We start from the raw sequence: 22,384 nt of genomic DNA, 5'->3' as shown, positions 1-22,384 counted from the left end.
TGCCATTATTATTCCTTTAGCTATAATAATAATAATTATTATTATTACTACGTACATTTTGACTGTACGTAGACTGTGTATTTGCAATGTTGTCTCTCTTATGCCCCCCCCGTCTAAACCCAACCGGTCGGGGCAGATGGCCACTCACCCTGTGTCTGGTTCTGCTCGAGGTTTCTGCCTCTTAAAAGAACATTTTTCCTTGCCACAGTCACCTAGTGCTTTCTCATGGTGGGATCTGTCGGTTCTCTCTTTGTGAATAAGTCTAGGTCTAGACCTGCTCTATATGTACAGTGCCTCAAGATAACTTCTGTTGTGCATTGGCGCTATATAAATAAAACTGACTTGACTTGACTTGACTAAACAAAGAATAAGACCCAGAGATGTCCTAACTTTCAAATGTATATAATTATTTTTGATCATTCTGATGTTTGTACCATGAGCAAGGTGCCCCAGTCTTTTACCCCTCTGAACTCCTTGTTCTGAGAGACACATGATTCTGCACATTGCTGTAAAATACATGGAAAACCCATTTTCACCCATCCATCCATTAGCTATACTGCTTGTCACAGAGGCTGACAGTAGGCGAGAGGCAGGGCACACCCTGGACAGTCTATCACAGAGAGAGCATGCAAACTCCTCACAGAAAAGTTCCAGCTGAACTGGGGTTTGAACATAGAACCCATGAGGCGACAGTGCTAATCACTGCACCTCCCAGTGAGTCTTTTATGTTGAAGTTATGGATGATAATCGTGAAGATGTACTCAGACTCTTTACAGTACTGACAGTGTAAGTAAAAGTAGCAATATGACAGTGTAAAAATAATTTGGAATTTTACTTAAGTTAATGAAGAATAATTAGGCTGCAGCACCTTCTCAGATTTTGGTCAGAATCTGTCTACATAATATTTATGTCCCAAAACTAAGGCCTGTAAAAATATTTTTGTTGAATTTGGTCCTATATATGTGTGTGTGTGTGTGTGTGTGTATCAAGGGCATCTCATATATATATATATATATATATATATATATATATATATTTATATATATAGTATATATATATATATATATAAAAGAAAAAAAGAAAAAAGAAACTCCCACAGAATGGTGATATTGTAAGTGCTATGAACCCATTTTTGCCATTACCAACCATTATTTTTCTTCAAATACAATCTCTTATTAATTTTGTACCAATATTTTGATCATTTTCATATGACCAAACCAGTAGTGGTGGCAGAGCTGGGTATGTGTATATGTGTTGACAGAATGAGATGCAGCTGGTGGACTGCTGTTCTGACTCCAGCACACCTGTCTCCACTCAGACACTCACACACAGACACACAAGGAGAGAGTGGGAGAGAAAGAGAGAGGGATTACAGACTAGGCAGAGGTGGTGGGCATATTTTTTTTTCTCATTTTTTTAGTAAATGAAAAAATATGTTCTTTAGGGAAATCTGAAACTTGTGTCCTGTGTCTTGCTGCTCAGCTCTTAATACAGGTGCAACTTTACCATTCCTAATAGCAGATGAAGATCAACTTCCAAGTTCCCTTTATTAGGTACACCTATGCATGCAATCTAATGAAGTCCAGTACAGTTCTGCCACACAGTCTTCCTTTACAAACCTTTTAAGTTAAACTTTTGTTAAAACTTTCCTTGGAGTGTCATTTAAACTGTTAAACATTAAGGTTAATGACTGAGGTCAGGGTTAGTGGCGGTTTCATCCTGGACCACATTGAAATGAAATGTGTTTCTAATATTCTTCCCCCCTTATGTTTGTAAATGCGGAGGGCAATACACCTCTCAATGCCCCAGTACCATCCAGTACAACAACTACCACAACCTCAATAATTAGCATAGTTGAAATAATAACTGTGTCTAACTGTGTCAATAAAAACTACACATTGTTATTTCTGAAAAGATAGATTTAAAAAAAAGAATGAAAGAAAAAGAACCAATGTTCCCATGATGCACCTGTTCTGGCAGTACACCTGCGGAACTCCAATCTAAGCCACGCGCACAAGGAGCTAGCAGAGCGTGGAGACTACAGATAGCAGAGGGACCTCATTAGTTCAGCAGGTGCTTTCCAGTCGAGTAAGACGCAACCTCACAATAAGAACCTAACAGGTGAGTTCCTGTATCGTTACAGTTGACGCCAAATTAAATGTCTGAACCCGTTTTAGTTTTTAAAAGGGAAAGAAACACCTCGGAGCTCATTTTGTGGTTCGTTTGGTCAGGGGGCTTTGTGTTCACTCGTTGTAACGGATTCTTTTCTTTACAAGATGAAATAAGTTGGCAGGTGTTTTCAACATTTTTTTTAAAAAATATGACGGTTACAGAACCGACGATATTTTGCGTGTGGTTTTTACCGTGTGAAATTAGCTAAATCAAATGTTTTACAAAAAAACGTCAGAAAAATCAGAAATCAGAAAATTCCTTATCGGCGGTTTAAAATGTGTCACGTCGTGGTTGTCACGCCATATTGGTGTTTTTGGGTGTTGTTCACTTAAACCAAACCCTTAATTTATCCGTTCCCAACAACACGCACGCGCCCTCTTGTCCCCGCACACCCTCCAATGCGACGCTCCTCTTTTCACCCGAGGCCAGCTGGGTGTGTTCTCCTGTTTGGTAGATTTCAGCTTTACTGTGTTTGCTGCTGAATTCACACTGAAACTGTTGTTTGTGACATCTGCATAATAGCAACACATTATTTTTGTATTAAAGTATTAAATGTGTGTAAGTAGTGTGTGTAAATAAGATCAGTAGGAAACTGGAGGACTTCAAGGACTTACTGAGAGTTCTGGAAATACCTTAGATTTTTTATTCTAATTAAATAGGATTTTTTTTTTTTTTTTTTTTTTTTTTTTTTCAAATATTGCTAGGTACCAGGCATTGGGATGCTCAGCTCTGTGACTTGAATGTAATGGTGATGAATTATATCCACAAATTGGGGGTATAGCTCAGAGCCTTGGAAGTAACATTCATAGTTCACAATGCTCAGAGGTGTGTATCTATCTCAAGTCATTTGCTGATTACTGCTTCTCAGTTTTGAGGATTTGCTCCTCTTCTCTGTTTTTACATCATTGTTGTTGAATATCTTTGAGTTTTAGACCGTTGGTCAATCAAAGCAAGACATTTTAACACATGAAGTTGGGCTCTTGAAAATTGTCTTGAGCATTTTATCTTTTTATGTCATATCATACACCAAATGATAATTTATCTCACTGAAATTATAGTACTTGACAGTGTTCATTACACTGGGCTACAGACACAGTTCAGACCGTACCAAAACAGAATTGGGGTTTGAAACACAGCCTTAATAGCTGCCAATGAGTACACTTAACTGGGAAATTTATGAAAGCACAGTGTGATTAAGGTGGTATTAGAAAATGATTTAAGATGCTTTAATAAAAACCTGGAATGACACTGAACAGTGCTTGAAGAGTGTTTACATGCATATCATCAGCTCCTATGGAAATTTATCTCACCACTTTCTTGTGTTCACTGCAGGGGACTGCAGGTTTAAACTGCATGAGAGACTTTCCCCTCTTATTTTATATACTGGGACAAAACTGCAACCAGAACTTACATTTGGTTGTAAACACTGTGTTGTATACCTAGAGAGAATTCTCATCAGTCACCTGTGGCCAAAGAGTGTGTGCATGTTGCCCTGGCACATTCTTGGAGCACGAGAGTGAGAACCAGTCTGTTCAGATCTCAGTCCTGCCTGACATGACATCACATAGACGTGACTGTGAACAGATTGTTCTAGACAACACTTCCCCTTAGTAAATAACAAATCCACGACACAGTCTGCATCTGTTTATAAATCTGGAATTTGGTTTGGCCAGGTTGTGCCAAGGTTATTATAGCTACTGTGGTTGCTGACTAAAAAGAGGTGTTGGCTGTACATATGGGGCGCTTCTCATTTTCTTTGTTTTATGTCTCCCGACTCTTCGTGCGACCCAGGGTGTCTTAATGTTTGTTTAGAGGAGCGAGGAGGTTTCCTGGAGGAGGTGTTAGCAGAAATACTGTACGAGACAGACACTCCCTTATCTCAAATCTGCCAGTGACTGGATGCTTCAGCTGATCAAACTGTTTTGACATAGCATCACCACAACGGTGCATTTTTCATACCAGACAAATACAACTTTGGTATGATATCACTCCCACCAATTATATTTGATTTGTTTGTGTTACATTATCTAGTTCAAATAGTGCAATAGTGCATTAATGTATTCACATTACATTAATATATTCAGAGAGTACAGGAGAGTCTGTTATTAAAGAAACACATTTTAATTACCTGTTGGACAGACTCTGCTCTGTGAAACACATAGTGTTTCTGACCAAAACATTCTAGTAAGGATGGGTAAATGTTGGGGGTGATTAGACTGAATCTGAGCACATCGAATGCTCCTCTATTGTTGAAGCATGTTGTTGCTTCTGTCAGCAGTGAAATAATCAGGAAGTGGTAGTTTACCAGTTCCACTAGCAGCTAAACATGCCCAAGCCAATACAGGACCACTGTTTGACGCATAAGGTGGTCAAGAGCAATTTTTGCTCCACAGTTTCTTCTTTCAATCATTTTGATAGTGGCTTGTTATGTTTCATCAGTCCATAAAACTTCGTTCTAGAAGTTCACCAGTTTCTTTTATTTTTTGTTTTATGCTAACTGAAACCTGACCTTTTATGTTTTTGATCCTTACTAGGGGGGTTTCATCTTGTAGTGAATCCCCTGAGGTTTTGCTCATCAAGTCTCCTCTTTATCGTTGACAAGAAAACGTGCGCCTTAACCCTGTGGAACATTTGTGATTGCTGTGCAGTCTTAAAGGGGTTTTTCTTCATCATGCAAATGATTTTCCATTCATCCACATGACTTGGATAAAAGATAAAAATGCAGCTCTCATTAATTGCAGGGAAGCCACTGCTAGGCATGGGATGATTTGAAAATGTAATGTCATAATTCGTCAAATAAGAAGATGCATTTTCTATCAAAGTAAATAAATTCTAATTGATATGAACTATTCCTTATGGGCTGTGATCAAAATAATGTTACGGTTAACACTGAAAGGAAAAACTATAGTAAACTGCAGTCAATATGCTGGAGACCGTAGCTCTGCTCTGGTCTGAGACGCCGGAGCTATTTGCTGTTTAACTATATAGGTCATGTTACCTGGCTAATGTTAGCTTAATTCACCGGTGACTAAAAAGCATCACAACGTAACAAACATTTAGATAAACATCAGCGTTAGTATAACTGAACCAACACTTGCTACATTAAGTAACTGACAGTGATGTTAGTTAATTTTACATTGAGTCCTTTGTTTTGGAATCCATAGTATTTCCACACATCTGACTTAACTTTGTTTTGCAGGGGGTACAATTGGCAAACTGAGCCTTCAGCCATGGTGACAGGCTTAGCATTTTGGAATGACTAGAAAGATGCAGCGGTGGCAACTCAGATACAGGACTGTATGTGGGCTAGCAATAGCTTTTCTGTTAGTCACTTGTGAGGATATTAATGATTTTCATTTACAATTTATACAACCATTTACAATTTTATCGTGATAGGAGATTTAAATCGTATATCGTCCAATGCTTAGCCACTGCTTTAGGACAGGATGGTCTTTGGTTTTCTTAAAACTCATGAATCATTACTAAAACTGGCTGGTCAGCATTTAGCCTTGGTAGCTGCTGCCAGTGTTACAGTCTGATGGATTTGAATCTGAGGAAACCTGCAAAAGGAAACATGTTGTTGAATGTGTTCACATAATTCAGACACTGAATTCTATGACTGACACATGGTCTTGTGTAGGGCTTCCCCCTAAAAGTCATTGATTTAGTGCATCTCTCTGTTGAGAGAGACCAGCTAAGATTAAATTAGATTTTTAGTTATGATATTCACTCTACTGGGACAAATCCTGATGGGCAGCTAGTGAACTAGCCAAAATTGGTCGTCGGGTACAGCTCAAGCCTTGTCGTGCCAAGGTTAAGGTTATGTTGTTAATAATGCTCCCAGGGCTGTAACCCACCTCTGGTTTACTAGTCAAACCACATACTTCTCATGCTTGCTCTGAACTTCTTCTCTGTCCTGATTAATGACTCAACATGTACATCTCATACCTGGGTTATGACATCAGCTGTGAGGCATTTCTGTGAAGGTGCCATGTTCACCAAAGACAGACAGATGGAGATCAGTTAGTTGCTGCTTGAAGGAAGAAGAGGTTTCCTAACCTGTCCCAAGTTTCTGAAATTCCTGCCAAAGAGTAGCAGATGGAAATTATTACTGGGGAGACTTAAGTTCTGGATGATAACAGAACAGCTACAATACCTCACTGAATGCTTCACCTATGCAAGGTAGCTTCCTGAGCTCATATAGATGCTGTTGTGCCTAACCTCTTATTGAGACACTTCGAAGAGTGAGCCTCTTTGAGGTTGGTCCCAAAGTCAGACAATGTTTAATGAAATTTCTAGTTCTTGCTGCAGTTTACCTTGTTCACCTTGTGGATAATTTTCTTTGTTTCTAATTTATTGATCAAGTCATAATGTCAAGTGGCATGGCTGACCTGCCTGAACATTAAAGTATTTTTTGAATTGAAAAAACTAAACACATACATTCTACTGAACAGGTTATTGTGAAGTAAATTTCCATGTCATCTCCAAATCTTACTGGATTTCATTATTTTTTTCCAAAACTTATCCAGGCCAGGAAATTGCTATTTTAATTTTTTTTCCAGGTTTTTCATGACCACACTCCATTTACAAGGAGCAACAGTTCACCTAACAAAATAGACACACAAGCAAAAACCATACAAAGCACGCAGTCATAGCATGACATAGTTTTCTGGAACCCGGAAAAAAGCATGTATGTTGCTCCCATCAAATATATTCCTCATAGGGGTGTACATCACACTGCCTTATAAGGCTGAGTGTCAGCAATACAACAACACTTATCACTGTGTGTTAAGAATGTTTTACATAGTAAGTTTGTAACCAGGATATGATGATGTGAAGTGCAAAGCATTCAGAGAATGTTTTGGCCTCCACTCAGGTGTGTAAGTCATTCTTTTTTGTCTTTTCTGGTTATAACAGTCAGGAGAACTTCTTCCTAGAGCTAACTGGTTTACTATTTGTTTCAAAAAACATGTTTTCACTCTTACACATTTCTGGTCAAAAAGTTTTTATCCATTTACAATAAAACTTACAACATGATAAACAAAGGGTTCTGAATTGAACCCTCTAAGGGAATTTCTTCAAATTTGATACAAACGTTCACTTGGACTTGAAAATCAACTGATTAGATTTTGTTGGTCAAATATCAGAGGCCGAAGTCACTGTGACAAGTCAAGTCAAGTCAAGTCAAATTTTATTTATATAGCGCCAATTCACAACAGAAGTTATCTCGAGGCACTCTCTTGACCTCATGTCCATCTCATTCTTATGAACATGATGCACCTGATGGGAATTTCATTACATCTGGCACAAATGTAAGCTTGTACATGTACATGTACATCCTACAAAGTCTTCACTGCATCTGAATTTGGACTGACATGGATGTAAACTGCAACTTGACTGGTTGGCAGAGGCATACAACCATAAGGCGGTCATTCTACTTTATTTTTTTCCTAATGAATGCATGGTATTTTGAAATTAAACTCATTGAGGCAGCTCGTGGAGCTCGCTTTCCCTTCCACTTGCACCATTACAGTGTGAATACCTGGCATTACTGGGATTTTACGTGTTTGCTTGCTTGCCCTGCTTGTTTTTTAAAGATACAAACCCACCAAAGTGCTTAAAGCATAGCCATGAACTGACTGAGTGCACTTCAAAAGATACTACTTGTTATTCCTTATTCTTCCTTATTGTTAGCTCCCATCCCAAAAACATGAATCTCTGTTAAAATAAAGTTTTAAAAAGGCTCAGTAATTTCCTAAAACAGCTGGGCACTAGTTTTAAGCTAACTTTACTGCAGCAGGACTGGGTATTTCTGGTAGCAGGAGGGTGTATGTGGGAATGAGTCAGATAAACTAATTTGTGTGTACATGGTAATGAAGGAACATGTTACAAATTGCAAAAGTGTGGCTCATTCATGTATTTTTAATAGTTTTTGGACAATAGAATTGATTATTTAATACAATTTTGAGCTCTCAGTTTTCTAATGTGCATCTAGTAACAACAAATCTGTTGCAGATCTTGTTATTTATCCTCATGATGACAGAGCTGGTAGGCCTGTTTGGTCAGGTAGAGAGAGTGTTGCTCTACTTTCAGCCCCGCCCAGATACCCACTGGTTTTGATATGCACTTGTCTAACAAGCACATCATCAGTCAGGTGTGGCATTGCTCTTGATGTAACACAGGAGAGCTGAAGGGAGTTTTACAGAGGGCAGTTTGATGCGGAAGGAACGTTAACAGGAAAATCTCTTTTTGAGGTGTGTGGGGTTTTTTTTTTTTTTGGTTGTTTTTTGTTTTTATTATTTATTTTTATTTCATTATTTTAAAGAGGATTTTGGAGGGAAAGTTTTGCAGCTCTACAATTATTCTTTATTCTTTTAAGAAAGTTAAATGAATTTCATGTGGACTGCCAGGGGAGCAGCTTGCTAAGACATCAGTCCAACACAGGTGTGTTTCATTTGTTGTTGTGCTACCAAGACTTTCCTATGGCTTCTTTATGTTGTTTTATGTGCTAGTTTTGGCTAAACTGTCCTCAGTATTACCACTTGCTGTTCATGTTCAGAGTTAAGGTGGGTGGATAAAGTATATGGATCATAGTATATGGAATGTAAATTTGACTACTGCAGTGTTGACTGCAATGGCCTAATTCACTGCAAGATACTAAAGTATGAGTAGTATAGTAAAATCTCAGGGTTGACAAATTGATATCATTGCATTTGTATATATTACGTATATGTAATAAGTCCAGTTATTGCTCAGTGCTATAGTTCAGTATCATTTCTTGGAGTAGTTTCAGGGCACCTGAATCAGTGTTTTTTGATCATTTTTAAGACATTTTGATATCAGTCTGCTTCTTCAGACACATGATAAATTCTGTTTGACCTAGGATAGCAGCTAGTGGGGTAAAGATCTACCTGTCCATCTTGAATTGAACTGGAAAACATTCCAGTTTTCTTCGAAACACAACATCATGTGATAATGGCTTCAAGCCATTAGCAGCAAGCTTCCACCAGAATCTGGTCAGACCTCTCAAAACCTTAGACTGGAATTTCACTTCCTCTTATAGACTGTTGTCACTTGCTGAATGAGAAAAGGGAGTGCTGGCAGTTGAGAAGGGTGGTGTGTGGCTTTATTATTTTAATTATATTAAATAATTATTAAATAATAATAATTATTTTTTTTTCAAGTGGAGCAGGAAGAGCCACTGAATATTCAATGGGCCATCTGTTGACCATAGTTTCATCTCCGTTATGCATTTTTTGTCTGTCTGACCCAGTGGTCTAGTGACTTTCAGATTTGATTTTTATTGATTAACAGTTTGATTTTTACAATCTAAAATGAACAAGGTCTATACTAGAGTGTGGTCTCAGTCATCTGACAAGCGAGTCCAGCCAAACCAACTGTAATCAACTCTGTGATTTCCCTTTTTCCTTAACAGGAAAAATCCTGATTTCCATTTCATGTGTCCTTGTAAACTCATGATTGCATCTTGTTGTATTTTACATGTATTTCTTTTAAAAAAAAATATTTACTCAATGTACTTTATATAATTTAACTTAAACTTGAGTGTGTTACTGTATATTTATTTTTTTAATTAACTTTTTGTCATGTCTTCATGATGAATTCACTGGATCACTGCACTGTTGACACTTTTTGTTGACCCCTCCAGTCCTGTGTACTTTGCCATGAGACACATCCAGCCCTGAAGCTCCTTTGACTCCATGCATCACTATCCTTATCACCTTACACCAATGGACCCTCAGGTGTGTCCGCCCCCTTTGAACAGCAGCCAATCAGTGATCAGCAGCTTGGACAAATCCCCGGCCAGCACATGTAGACCTGGTCACTCACGGAACAGCAGCACTGGTTCCTCCAAACATTCAAAGCAGGTAACAAGTCTGAAAAGTACACTATCAGACTCTACTTTGTTGTTGTTTGTAAGTAAAAACATTTTAATCCATGTTGAATTCCCTAATGCCTGTATTCATCTCTGTTTACTGCATTCTGTTGTATTTTGTACCATTTTAGCTACTTTGAGCCTCCATAGATTTACAGTTTTGCATCTGCCAGCAAAGTAGGCAGGAGATTATATTTTGACTTGTCTTTTGCATAATGTTATCTACCTGTTTTTATTAGTACCTGTATATTATTCCAGTCATCAGAAAAAAATGCAAAGTCATGAATGCCAAAAATGAAAATACTTATTCTGTATGCTGCTGGACCTGGGTAATAAATTTTGTTCCTTCATGTTTTTAACATGGTTGAATGACAGTAAACATAAACTGAACTTGTGGTATGTATAAATTATGAGATAGTTGGTGGCAAAGTTTTCAAAAAATTATGACATAGTAAGTCACAACAGTTCTGACCTACAATGAATGCCTTTATTTTCAAAATTGGTATTTTTAATCTATTTTTTCTTTGCTTGGCACTAATGGTCTTCCATACAGGTCTCCTCTCAGTTAAGCTCCCAAAGGCTATATGTGTTTCCTTTTTTGTGCCACTTACACTTGCAGGGATAAAACTCTGAACATTTCAACTTGAACACATTCACACAAATAGTTATATTTTAGAAATCAAATTGTGTAATCAATTGTTTTCTGTCATAGTCTCGTAACTGGGAGGTGCTGGACGACTTGCAGAATATGGATATGTGTTCGGTTCCTGGCTCCACTATGGACCTCAGTATCCCTGGGATCTGTGAGGGCTATTTGATGAAGAGGAGGAAATACCCACTCAAAGGCTGGCACAAGGTGAGCATAGCAGGGATTGGACAGGATCCGATCATATCTGTTCAATGTGAACTTTTGCTGGTTAACTGTAAGTTGAGGCACAGCTGTTTTCTTTCTAACACTTCTTTGTGGTCTGTTTCAGAGATACTTCCTTTTGGAGAAAGGAATTCTCAAGTACTCCAAGACACAGCAAGATGTAAGTTATGAACAGAAATACAGCTTGCAACACTATGCAGGCCTACAGGCATTAGCTCTTTCCTGCTGCTTTTAAATTGATTGTGGTATGGCCTAACAGGCCTGTATAAATTTGTTGAATAGGTAATAACTGAAAATGTCTAAAATTTGTGTTGTTGTATTTTAGATTCAGAGAGGGAAGCTCCATGGTTCTTTGGACGTCAGCCTGGCTGTCATGTCCATCAACAAGAAAGCCAAACGCATAGACCTGGATGCTGGAGACAGCCTCTACCACCTCAAGGTGTCCTACATGATTACAGTATAATTAATGATTAATAATCTATTTTAAGAGAATATAATTACCTCAGACACAATGAGTTTGCAACCAAATGTCTGGTCATTCTTTCATCTGAAGTAAACATAACACATACTGCTTTCTCCTTGTTCTCTTTTTCAATTCCTGTGTATCCTCTTTTGTTTTCTCTGTTCCTCTCCTTTCTGTTAGGCAAAGAGCCATGATATCTTCTACATCTGGTTGACCAAGCTGTGTGCCCATCGTGTATATAGGAAAAATGAGGCAATGACTGTCCATCATGGTGTCCTACATGCTCTCTCCATGGGCCAGAGTACCTTGCCATCCATGGCCACTCTTGCCCAAAAAAACAGAGTAACAGTGAGTATAAATTTCTTCTTAAGTTAATGTCACCAGCTTGATTTTCTCCCAAAATAGGAAATCTGACACCTGATGTAGTAAGTTTTCCCCTTAATGGGTGTAACCTTAATATGTCAGTGAAGATACAGAATCTTCATATAAAAATGGCTCTTTCTGACTAGAAAGAAGAAATTATTTGCAATATCTCCAACAATAACAGTTGTCTTATAGTTCTTTAAAGAAAAAGTCAAGAAGATGAGTCATTAAACTGTGATGTGTTTAATCCTCCAGCCTTCTCACTATGCCAGTTCAGCCTCAGTGTACCAGCCAGAGATGGCAAGCCCCGCCCCTGTCATGTCCTCCCACCCAGGCGTGACCAGTAAGGTGTCAGCCTGGCTGCAGCAGACCCATGACATTGATGCAACCTCTAATGGTGAGAGCCACCTGTAATCTTGATCCTCCGAGTGAAACCTGGTTTAATGATGTGATCCATAAAGATATTTAAATACAGAAAATAAATATGTTGACCTGATCTTCATTGTCTTAACAATAATGGATTCAAACCTTTGTGTCTGTGTTCATTTAATCTCTGAACTGTGACTTCTTGACCTTGTGTCTGTCAGATCTAGCTCGCTGTCAGGCAGAGCTGACGGAACTGGCTCAGCTCATCCAGCGACTCCAATGGCTAGAGGGAGGCCTGCCAATCACAAACACAGACCTGGAGATGAGAATCAGCATGCAGGTGGGTATTCTGGTCAGTTATAAATGTCCATGATTGTCCAAATCATGTATAACTAGAAAGATAATACTGATTATTTGGCATGTATTCAACCCAAACTTTATTTTATGGTTTTTATTAATCTGCTAACACAATGTTGCTCTGAATAAGATAACTTTTCATTATTGAATTTGAAGACAATAGATATTACTTAACAAATACACTGAAGTAAAATGAAAAACATGAGGTATCTCATTACAATGGTACCTGTCAAGGTTTGGGATATATTAGGCAGAAAGTGGACAGTCAGTTCTTGAAGCTGATGTTTTGGAAGGAGGGAAAATGGGCAAGCAGACAAGCAAGAGTTTTGTTGGGTGTTCCCTGTATGCAGTGGTTAGTATCTCCTAAAGTGTTCCAAGGAAGGATAAACAGTGAAGTGACGACAGGCTCATGGGTGCCCAAGGCTCATTGATGCACGTGAGGAATCAAGGCTGGCCTGTCTGGTCTGATCCCTCAGAAGAGCTACTACAGCATGAAATGCTGAAAACCTTAATGCTGACCATGATAGATAACTGACAGACCATGCAGAGCATTGTAGCTTCCTGGGTATGGGCCTACATGGCTGCAGACTGAGCAGAGGGCCCATGCTGAGCCCTGTGCACCACCAAAATCACCAACAACGGGCACATGAGTGGCAGAACTGGATCATGGTGTTATGGGAGAAGGTGACCTGGTGTGATGAATCAGTCTTATGGATGGCCGGGTGCATGTGCGTCATTTCAGCAGGATAATGCACCCTGCAAAATGTGTTCAGGAATAGTTTGAGGCAGAAGAGTTGACGATTTCAAGATGTTTACTTGGACTCAAAAGTCCAATCTGCCCCACCTTGAAACTTACAGGACTCAGAGGAGTACCTAATACCACAAGACACCTTACACACGTCTGTGGAGTCCATGCCTTGAGAGTCCGTTGTTTTGGTGGCATAAAGAGGGCCTTCACAATATTAGGAGGGTGGTTTTAATGTTATGGCTAATTGGCAGTAGAAAAATTGTATGTTTGTTTTCTCACTTTAACCTTGTTGATCTCTGTTTTAGAATCTCTCCCTGGAGAAACCAAAGAAGAAGACAGGGAAAGTGTTTGGTCACTCCAGGACTTTGTCCCGTGTAGAAGCCATGGGGGGAATGGTAGGACTGAGTTTTATACTTTTGCAATGTGATTATTTATCCTAATGTACAGTGCATTCTGAGAGTATTTTTTAAGTTGTCTTATGCTAAAATACTTTTTTAAAAATCATTTTTTCCATCATGAATTTACAATCAGTACCCTATATTTTCCTTTGTTCACTGAGTTGAATTCATCAGGTTGATATCATACCATTCCTCCTCTTCTGTCTTGCCCTTTCCAGTTTACTTCCAGCCACCTGAGTACCAATTCCAGCGGTTTGGGGGCGTCTGCTCAGTCTATCCCTGATTACGTCTACTCTCAGCTGTCTAACCCTCAGGTCACCTCACCTGAGGCCAAGAAGCTCCACCAGGACATCTGCACCGTTTCCCAGAGGGGTACTGCCCTCCCAACTAATAGCTGTATTTCCTGAATAGGTTTAAATGAGCTAGTGTTTAATAATAAGTGTTGATGGACAGAATCAGTGCATTTCTCAGTTCAAGTGATTAACATAAGTAAAAAGATTTGTTTAGTATCTGTTTTGATATCATTTGCAAGTAACTAATGTTATGAATATTCAAAGATTCAGCTTAGATCTGGGATCACTCAGAAGACAATTAATAGAATTATGAGTGGTAGTTAAACTACTAAACTATACTAAATTAATAAACATCAGCCTGATTAATATTCATAATCTATAGCTCCAAACTGAAAATGAACTGAGCAGCAGGACGTCTGAAATGTTGATTATTGATTGTTGTGACAAGCTGAAATAACAGCTAGTACACACTGATGTTTGCACCTGATTTTTCAGAACTACAAATATGAGGCTTGAATTGGTAAATTGTAGCATCTGCTGACATTCTGCATGTGAGGTGTTTAGGGGATATCTGTAAATTGTAGCTACAGAAGGTTGTGTAAGAGTCATTAGCATCAGAGCTTACCAAACCCAGGTATTTTGCAGACTGGGACCCATATCCAAACTGGAACTTATCAGAACCCAACTCTACTTCTAACATTAGTGAATGTTTTCTGACATTTTACAACCAAAAAAGAGTTTAATAAGTGGAAAAATAACTAAACTAATACCCCTCTTTGTGCTGTATATTATAAATGCATCATATATTCATGAACTGGGCTTTGTCTTTGTTATTCATGAAATTTCTGTATGTTGTGTTGCAGTCCATTCTTCTCTCAAGTCCATTCATGAGGTTTTGTCCATGGAGAGAGAGAGACTGAGGCAAGCCTGGACCGGCCCGGATCTGAGGCAGAACACCTCGCATCAGCTTGCTACACTGTGTAGCACACTGTCTGAGGTAACACATGCACACACACAAAGACCAGACTGAGGGTTCATAGAAACAAAACTCAAAAACAGTCCTCATTCATTTAGATGGTAACGACAATATGATATAATTTAGGAGTATGTATTCCTCTTTACCTCTCTGTTCACTTCTTCACCACCATCCCTTACATTTCCCTGTGGAATCCTACAGTTAAAACACTAATAACTGGCACAAAATATTAGTTTCACCCTGCAAAATACAATGGGGCCAATCCCTCACTGTCTGTTGGTGAAGTGCTTTGTGAAACTGCAGAGCAGGTTTGGGCTGTTTCTAGACAGGACAGGCACAAGTTATCACAGGCGCGACCTGAAGGAACACACCTCAAGTCTTTCTCTCCTTCTTTCCGCACACACAAAAACACAAATAACAGGATTGTTGTCACACACTGAAACTGAGTAGTTGCATCAGTTGAGGGGCTTGTTAATTCCTGCTGTCAAACTGACAGTGCTTAGTAACCTGTCTTGTTTGGTGTTGCATGAGGTTTCTTCTTTGCCGCCTGCCCTGTTTTCTGTCCATGCTGCATGCTCACTGTGTGCTTGAACCAATGGGACATCAGTTAATGTGACTTCTGGCTTTATTTTGTTGTTAGTTGTCTGGCTGTTAGCTGTCACCCTGCATTCTCACTGTGAACAACACATGCAAAACTCAACAAGTCAGTCCATTCCTGCTCTCCTCTCTGCACTTAGAGCAGAGCAGAGAACAGTTTTGGAGTGGTGTTTGAAAGTCATGAGTGTTTTCTGAGCTCAACCCATACACAGAAATCAAAGTCAGGACAGTTTCGGCCATTGTCTTTTTAATTTTTTCTTTCTTTTTTTTTAAATCTTGCATGACCCCAACCTCATGGATGTGAAATACTACATCACTGGAGTGCTGTTTAAAACTGTAACAATCAATCAAACAATTATTTTATACAGTTAAGATTATTTTCCAGTAATAGAAATAATACTTGGTGGCTAACTAGGCAGGGCTAGTGTAACAAAAAGACCTACCTGACCCATTTAAATATGTTGTAGACCACAGCAATGATATAGTTCTGTCCTCTGGCCTTGATAACAATCAGACACACCACGTGACGTGTGAATACTGTGGAGTCTGCATGATGTTCTGATTTTTGATCTTCTCTGCCTCCTCTTCCTGTGTCCTGCATGGCTGGTCTGTGTATGTGTATGTGTGCATGTCCATGCATGTGTATAGCTTGACATACAGTCACGTCTGACCAAAGTCCACTCGCTTTCCCTGTCCTCTGACTCTACTGAGGAATCCTTCTGCACTGTCCGTCCGGACCAGGTGTGTACTGTGTCATGTGTTTGTGAGTGGAAGTCTGTTTGTCTTTTTGTGTATGGCAATTTCATGATCTTGCTGTTGGTCATTTGCGTGTTGGTCATTTGCGTTCATTTTCACATTGAGTATCAAATTTGTCTCAAAATTATGAATGAAATGTTGACATGATCCCACAAGTTATCCCAGCAAAGAACATCTCAGTCTATTACAAGCCAATACAAATGATTGTCAGTGTTGTTATGCAGTTAGTATGATCAGGTTAGCAGTTTGATCAGTTCCACATAAGAGCCTAACAGGATAATATCTATAGACAGGTGATGGGTAGCTGCAGTGGGAAGTGAACCTCACACCTGACTGTGTGTGAGTTGAGTGTCTCATCTGTTTCCTCTGCCTCCTTGTGATCTGTCTCCACTTTTTACTTTGTTCACTTGAGTTTGCTTGAGAGATAAAAATATAGTTTGAAACATACATGAACATTGCCCCCCCCCCGAACTCCTTTACAGAGGACCCCATCTATGGGTCGCCATAGCCATCGTGCACCCTCAGTGGCAGATTCCATGGCAGAGTATTTTGATGCCAGTGAGGTGATTGTGTGTGAGAGCTCGTCAGAGGCCGAGGCTTCAGATGAGTCAGGTCTGAGTGACATCACCACTACCAGCACCTCGGAGCCAGAAGAGGGACACGGTGAGTGTTACAGGCCATCCTGCCTAGCCTCCACTCCAACATTTTCTCACCAACATGACAGAAGACAAACTTTGAATGTAAAGAATGACTGACTTTGCGCTCTCCTCCTCCAGCCGCTGCCACCCTCAGCTACAGAGCCAGTGTGAACAGTGCTCCTAACCAACCCAGCCCAGTGCCCACTGATACCGGTAACACCACCACTAGTGTCAACTCATTTATGTTGAACGAGTGCAGTGCTGTGTACTGCTGCGTCACCAGTTCTAGACTCTTCAGTACTGATAGCTGTACTGCAGCCTTTCATGGACATAATTTAGTGTTCTCAAACTCCAGTCTTATGTCTTAAATCATGTAAAGTTTTTTGGTGAAGTATGCAGGTTGGAGTTGCAAATAACATTTATTAAAGACAGACACAATATCATTAGTTCCTTAATGTGGAAGTGTGGCTCACTCATTTTAACTGTATTAGAGAGAGGACAGGTTCAATGGTGAAAGCACACAACCTTTCCTTATCATGCAAATGTGTCTGCAACTGTGTTTTTTACTAGATTTAACATAAAAACATTAACTCCATTAAAATGTGTTGTTTTCAAACAGATCACAATAGAAGAACTAATGAAGCAATAAACACAAACCTCTAAACTGAAAGCTTAGTTAAATGTGCTGGTTCCCCCTGCTCAGGTTGTTGATGTTATAACTCACACTTGTGCATGGTCATAGTAACCTGCTTTCCAGTAGAAGTCACATGGTAACTCTGAGTAAGCAATGGAAGTACTTGTTATTATAAACAGAGCTCACCCTTATTATTTTTCAGAATATAATCTCTACATATGCATTTTTGTCTTGTGAGAAGTGTTTAAAGAATTTTAGATTTCTTAGAATTGTACTGATTTGTGTTTGCATGATCCAGGTCGTCGCACCACCCTACCAGCCCCAGGAACAGACAACAGCCACATCGGCATCATGACCATCCTGTACAACAACATCGGCAAGGACCTGTCCAGAGTCTCCATGCCAGTCGCTCTAAATGAGCCAGTTTGTTTGCTCCAGAGACTTAGTGAAGAGCTGGAGTACTCTGAGCTGCTAGACATCGCCAATCACATTGATGATCCATATGAAAGAATGGTGAGTTTGGTTTACTTGGATCGCTAATTAGCTTGAACTGAGAAACATTTGAGATATATATATATATATATATATATAAAAAAAAAATATATATATATATATATATATATATATATATTATATATATATATATATATAAAAATATATATATTGTGTGTGTGTGTGTATGTATGTATACATATGTGTGTGTGTATGTTGCCAGGTTTACGTGGCAGCATTTTCTATCTCTGGCTATGCCTGGGCATCCTGGAGGTATCGCTACAAACCCTTCAACCCTGTTCTAGGAGAAACATATGAGAGTCACAGAGAAGACAGAGGCTTCCATTACATCAGTGAGCAGGTAACCAGCAGAAAAGGATATACAAACATGTTGACAAAACCTCAACATATGGGTTTAGAACAAACTATAACGCTGTGTCTTATGTTGTGTTTTCAGGTTAGCCATCACCCACCTATCTCTGCCTGCCATGCTGAGTCAGAGAACTTCACTTTCTGGCAAGGTAGGAGCCAGTGTGGTTAATCATCAGAGCCCGATTCCCCTGCACTGTGTAAGCACATTTATACCTAATGCTCTGTTTGTTTTGGTCTGTCTGCTCCCAGATCAGAGATGGAAGAACAAGTTTTGGGGAAAATCAGTGGAGATCATCTCTTCTGGACTGGTCAATGTTACCCTGCCCAAGTGAGTCACCTGCTTCATTTAACAGCAGTCACACAGTACAGCATATAACAGCTTTGTACTACACTTGTAGTTCTGAACTGCATCATGACCTGTTAACAGTACAACCATATTGTAGTAGTACAACCATACAATACTCTGCAACAAGTTCTACTTCATATCAATATCTGTTATACATGTATACTATGCTTAGTGTGCCAGATGGTCACCGGCACATTAGCAATTTTTTGACAGGAATTACAAACACAAAACAATTTAACTTTTATTTTACAACAGTTAGCATCTTAGCTGATAGTTTGCTGCTGTTTTGTCTGGCCATAGTAAAAAGGAATTTATGGGGAAAAAAACAAAAAACCAATACACATCTTGGTAGGGAGCAAAACAAACCTGTTTACATTTTACTACAATCTAAAACAGTGTACCTATTAATGAAATCATTAATGGTAAATAAAACATACATACCTCATGGGTCTGTAGCATGAAACCATTCAGGGATAGCAGCCAATAAATCTTCCTCTCTAATGCCTATCGTATTATGATGATACTATGTACAGCTAACACTGTGGGTCTTTAGTGTAATGTCTCCAGTGTACTTTGACATTAAAGCAAAGAACAAATTAATTGTAAAGATTTGAAAAAAGGAATCATGGAAATTATTAAATGATCCTTAAGAAGTCAAACTTTGCACTGTGTTGTGTGTGTGTGTGTAGGTATGATGATCACTACGAATGGAACAAGGCAGTGACATGTATCCACAATGTGCTGAGTCAGCAGCGATTTTTGGAGCACTATGGTGAGGTTGTCATCAGAAATACAAAGAGTGACGTTTGCACCTGCAAGATCACCTTCGTCAAGGTCAGAACACAAAGATGCACACACACTGATGTCCTCATTTAACCAGTCTCTCCTCCATCTGTTGGTGCTTTTTCAGTCAGAAGTCAAAATAATCCTTTCCTCCTATATTCTAGTCTCGCTACTGGTCCTCAGACAATAGTAAGAACGAGGTGCAAGGTGTGGTTCTGGACCAAGCTGGAGAGGTGGTCCATCGTTTCGGAGGCCTCTGGCATGAAGGCATTTTCTGTGACACCCTCTCTACACCAAAGTGTATCTGGAAGCCCAGTAAGTAGTCTGAGCATTGGAAAGGTCCTTACAATGACAAATACATGGTTTGCAAATGGGAAATTCATCCTCCACAAACCCTACGCTTTGTTTTTTTACATTGCTCCACATTGTCCAGTGTTCTTGATATGCACAATGTTGCTTCCTGTTTAGACGTGCAGCCTGATGACCACTTCCAGTTCTACGGCTTCTCACGTTACGCCAGAGAACTCAACGAACTAACACCTGAACTGAAGGCTGTTCTTCCACCTACAGACACACGCTTCAGACCAGACCAGAGGTACAGACAAGATTAAAAATGTGTTCTTGCACCATCTTCAATGTTGCACGGTTGTTTAGTTCCTATCTGTCTTCACATCCATCAGGCTTCTGGAGGAGGGAAAGGTGACAGAGGCAGATAAAAAGAAGGATGAGGTGGAAGAGAAGCAGAGGGAGAGGAGGAAGGAAATGGCCAAGAGAGGGGAGGAGCACATCCCCAGGTTTTTCAGGTGAGGAGCTGTGCTTTTGAATATTATGCTGTTTTCTCCTTTTTCCAGTCTGTATGCTAAGCTAACTAGCTGTGGCTTCATACAGTATTACTGTACAGATATGAGCCAAACTATTTTTAATGTTAAATGTCTTGTTAAAATGTTGGTAAGAAAAACAACATCTTTGCGAGATGAATAGTTAACATTAATCATTTTTTGTTGTGTTCTCAGGAAATCTCTGGATGAGGCTGGCAGAGAGGTGTGGCTGTACAACGGAACCTACTGGAAGCTCCGCAAAGACCCAGGGTTCTCCAACACTAAAAACCTGGACCTGTGGTAGAACACTGCACCTGGATTAATGCTTAGGCTTAATGAAACCAGACAGGTGCTAAACATGGTGAAGATGAATAATGCACCCCTCTATTAGTAAAAATAATGAATTGGATCATGTTAGTCCAGTAACCTATGCATGAATATACTGTCATAAAGTGAACACATACTGAGGCCTGCTGCTACCATTACTGCAAGGGTGTAGAGGAGAGGGATGTTTGAAAGCATACATGAACCTCTCATTGGGTTTTTTGTGCCACATAGAGGTGATATGCCACCGTGGAACAAATGAAGACTGATTTAGATGAAGCCGGATGTCTTTCCAGCCTTTCGCCTACCTCTAACAATAATGGAGACGTTAAATATAAGCATTCACAATTCAAAAGCAAATCTTAACTTGAAATCCAGTTTTTAACCCTTTTTATCAATGCCTTTGAGAAAATTGTGGGTAAAAATCAAAAAGCTTTTGTCAGGATTTTCTGGTCTCTCTGCATGTAGGCGTCTTATATTTGTGTGAAAAATGTCTGATTACATGTCATACCTTTTATTACTTTTAATGTGTCTCTATAAGTATTTGTGGTCAGGCTCATTGAGATGAGTTCAGAAATAAAGTGTCAGAGGCTTACTTCCTGTGGAAGAATCCAGACCACGAGGAGGGCTTGTTCTGGTGCTTGTGGGGTGTATTATAGGTGAACTGGTGCTGTCCTGCTTCCTTTTTCAGTGGGTCTAAATGTATAAACTCATGATGATTTGTAAATTTAATGTGTATTTTATTTCCTCATGTTTAGCTGTGGCACATTGGTGACGCATCAGTTTCTTAGTAGTATCTTCACTCTGGATTAATTTAGCTGACAGACAAGGATTGCGTCTCTTGGACCTTTATGCTCTCAGTTGATGCAATGAAGTATTTTTATTGATGTTTCAACAATTGCTTTTAATAAGGAAAAGAGACTACTGTTAAATCCCAGCCAAATTATTTTTTTTCTTTTGGGTTTCTTTCAAATAAAATGTTTCATAATTAACAGTTTCTTGTCAAACTTTTGTTCACCACTGTCCATCTGGAATCACACTATAAGGAATCTGCACAAAAAAGCTGTTCTTAGTGTATTAGATTTATATTTAGAATTGATGATGACCTTTAGCTTATTCTCGATGAGATGGTGAGAAAAAGCCATGATAAGACTTAGGTTAAAATCAGTCACTACATTTAGATGAGTTGTGTACTCTCTAATGAACAGTTGGCAAAGGTTAGTAAATTATCCTCGGTGAAAATAGTCCATCACATGTAATGTTGCAAATAAATGGATTGTGTTCCAGATGCTTGAAGCAACTTCTGCATGCATTCAAATGGCCCATTTGAGCAGTCTTAAACTAAAGAGTTAAAAAGATAAAGCCAAGCTTAAAAGCCCCAAAGACAGCCTTATAAGAAAGTGTTGTTGCAGTGGTGAAATATTTAGATGTTTTACTGAAGAAAAAGTAGCAACACTGCAATATAAAAATATTCCAATACATAAAAGTCCTGAGTTGAAAATGTTACAAGTGTGTGCTCATGGGGGGAAATGTTGGGTCTCTAAATGATATTAAGAGTATGGTTTAGACCTGCTGTATAAGAAAAACTATCTGTTAATGTCAATGTCACTGTTTAATGTTTATTAATTAATTAATTTAAAGTATCAAAGTAAAAACCTGTTGTAGTAAAGTTGATTAATTGATTCAACTGTTTGCCGGGGAGATGATTCTATAACAGTGAATT

The 22,384-nt window shown here is 39.1% G+C and overlaps 1 protein-coding gene across 5 annotated transcripts; it reads left to right on the top strand.

Annotated features, from left to right (window-relative positions):
• Positions 1–1,982: 1,982 nt before the first annotated feature.
• LOC108898547 (oxysterol-binding protein-related protein 7) lies at positions 1,983–21,653 on the top strand. Of its 5 annotated transcripts, XM_051074011.1 has the most exons (24): positions 8,344–8,426; positions 8,552–8,616; positions 9,839–10,058; positions 10,779–10,922; positions 11,044–11,097; positions 11,263–11,376; positions 11,581–11,748; positions 12,019–12,160; positions 12,351–12,469; positions 13,540–13,629; positions 13,851–14,004; positions 14,789–14,922; positions 16,147–16,239; positions 16,737–16,917; positions 17,031–17,105; positions 17,825–18,039; positions 18,242–18,379; positions 18,476–18,539; positions 18,640–18,718; positions 19,426–19,570; positions 19,684–19,834; positions 19,988–20,114; positions 20,200–20,322; positions 20,533–21,653. In XM_051074011.1, exons 3-24 carry the CDS (start codon positions 9,891–9,893, stop codon positions 20,639–20,641), a joined length of 2,787 nt encoding a protein of 928 aa, XP_050929968.1. In that variant the 5' UTR covers positions 8,344–8,426; positions 8,552–8,616; positions 9,839–9,890; the 3' UTR covers positions 20,642–21,653. The 5 variants fall into 5 exon arrangements, with proteins under 5 accessions (XP_018553974.1, XP_018553976.1, XP_050929967.1 ...); XM_018698458.2 differs by lacking the exons at positions 8,344–8,426; positions 8,552–8,616 and adding an exon at positions 1,983–2,121; XM_051074010.1 differs by lacking the exon at positions 8,552–8,616 and having other exon boundaries at positions 8,291–8,426.
• The last annotated feature ends 731 nt before the right edge of the window (positions 21,654–22,384 follow it).

Source organism: Lates calcarifer, linkage group LG11 (genome assembly GCF_001640805.2).
Source record: "Lates calcarifer isolate ASB-BC8 linkage group LG11, TLL_Latcal_v3, whole genome shotgun sequence".
NCBI lineage: Eukaryota > Metazoa > Chordata > Actinopteri > Centropomidae > Lates > Lates calcarifer.
This window is presented reverse-complemented; position numbering and strand designations above follow the sequence as displayed.

Excerpts from the sequence above, each read along its gene's own strand:
- LOC108898547 (XM_018698458.2), top strand. The coding sequence starts at position 9,891 with ATGCATCACTATCCTTATCACCTTACACCAATGGACCCTCAGGTGTGT. Across the intron at positions 10,059-10,778 it reads CCTCCAAACATTCAAAGCAG|TCTCGTAACTGGGAGGTGCT; the intron begins GTAACAAGTCTG and ends TTTCTGTCATAG. Across the intron at positions 18,540-18,639 it reads GAACTTCACTTTCTGGCAAG|ATCAGAGATGGAAGAACAAG; the intron begins GTAGGAGCCAGT and ends GTCTGCTCCCAG.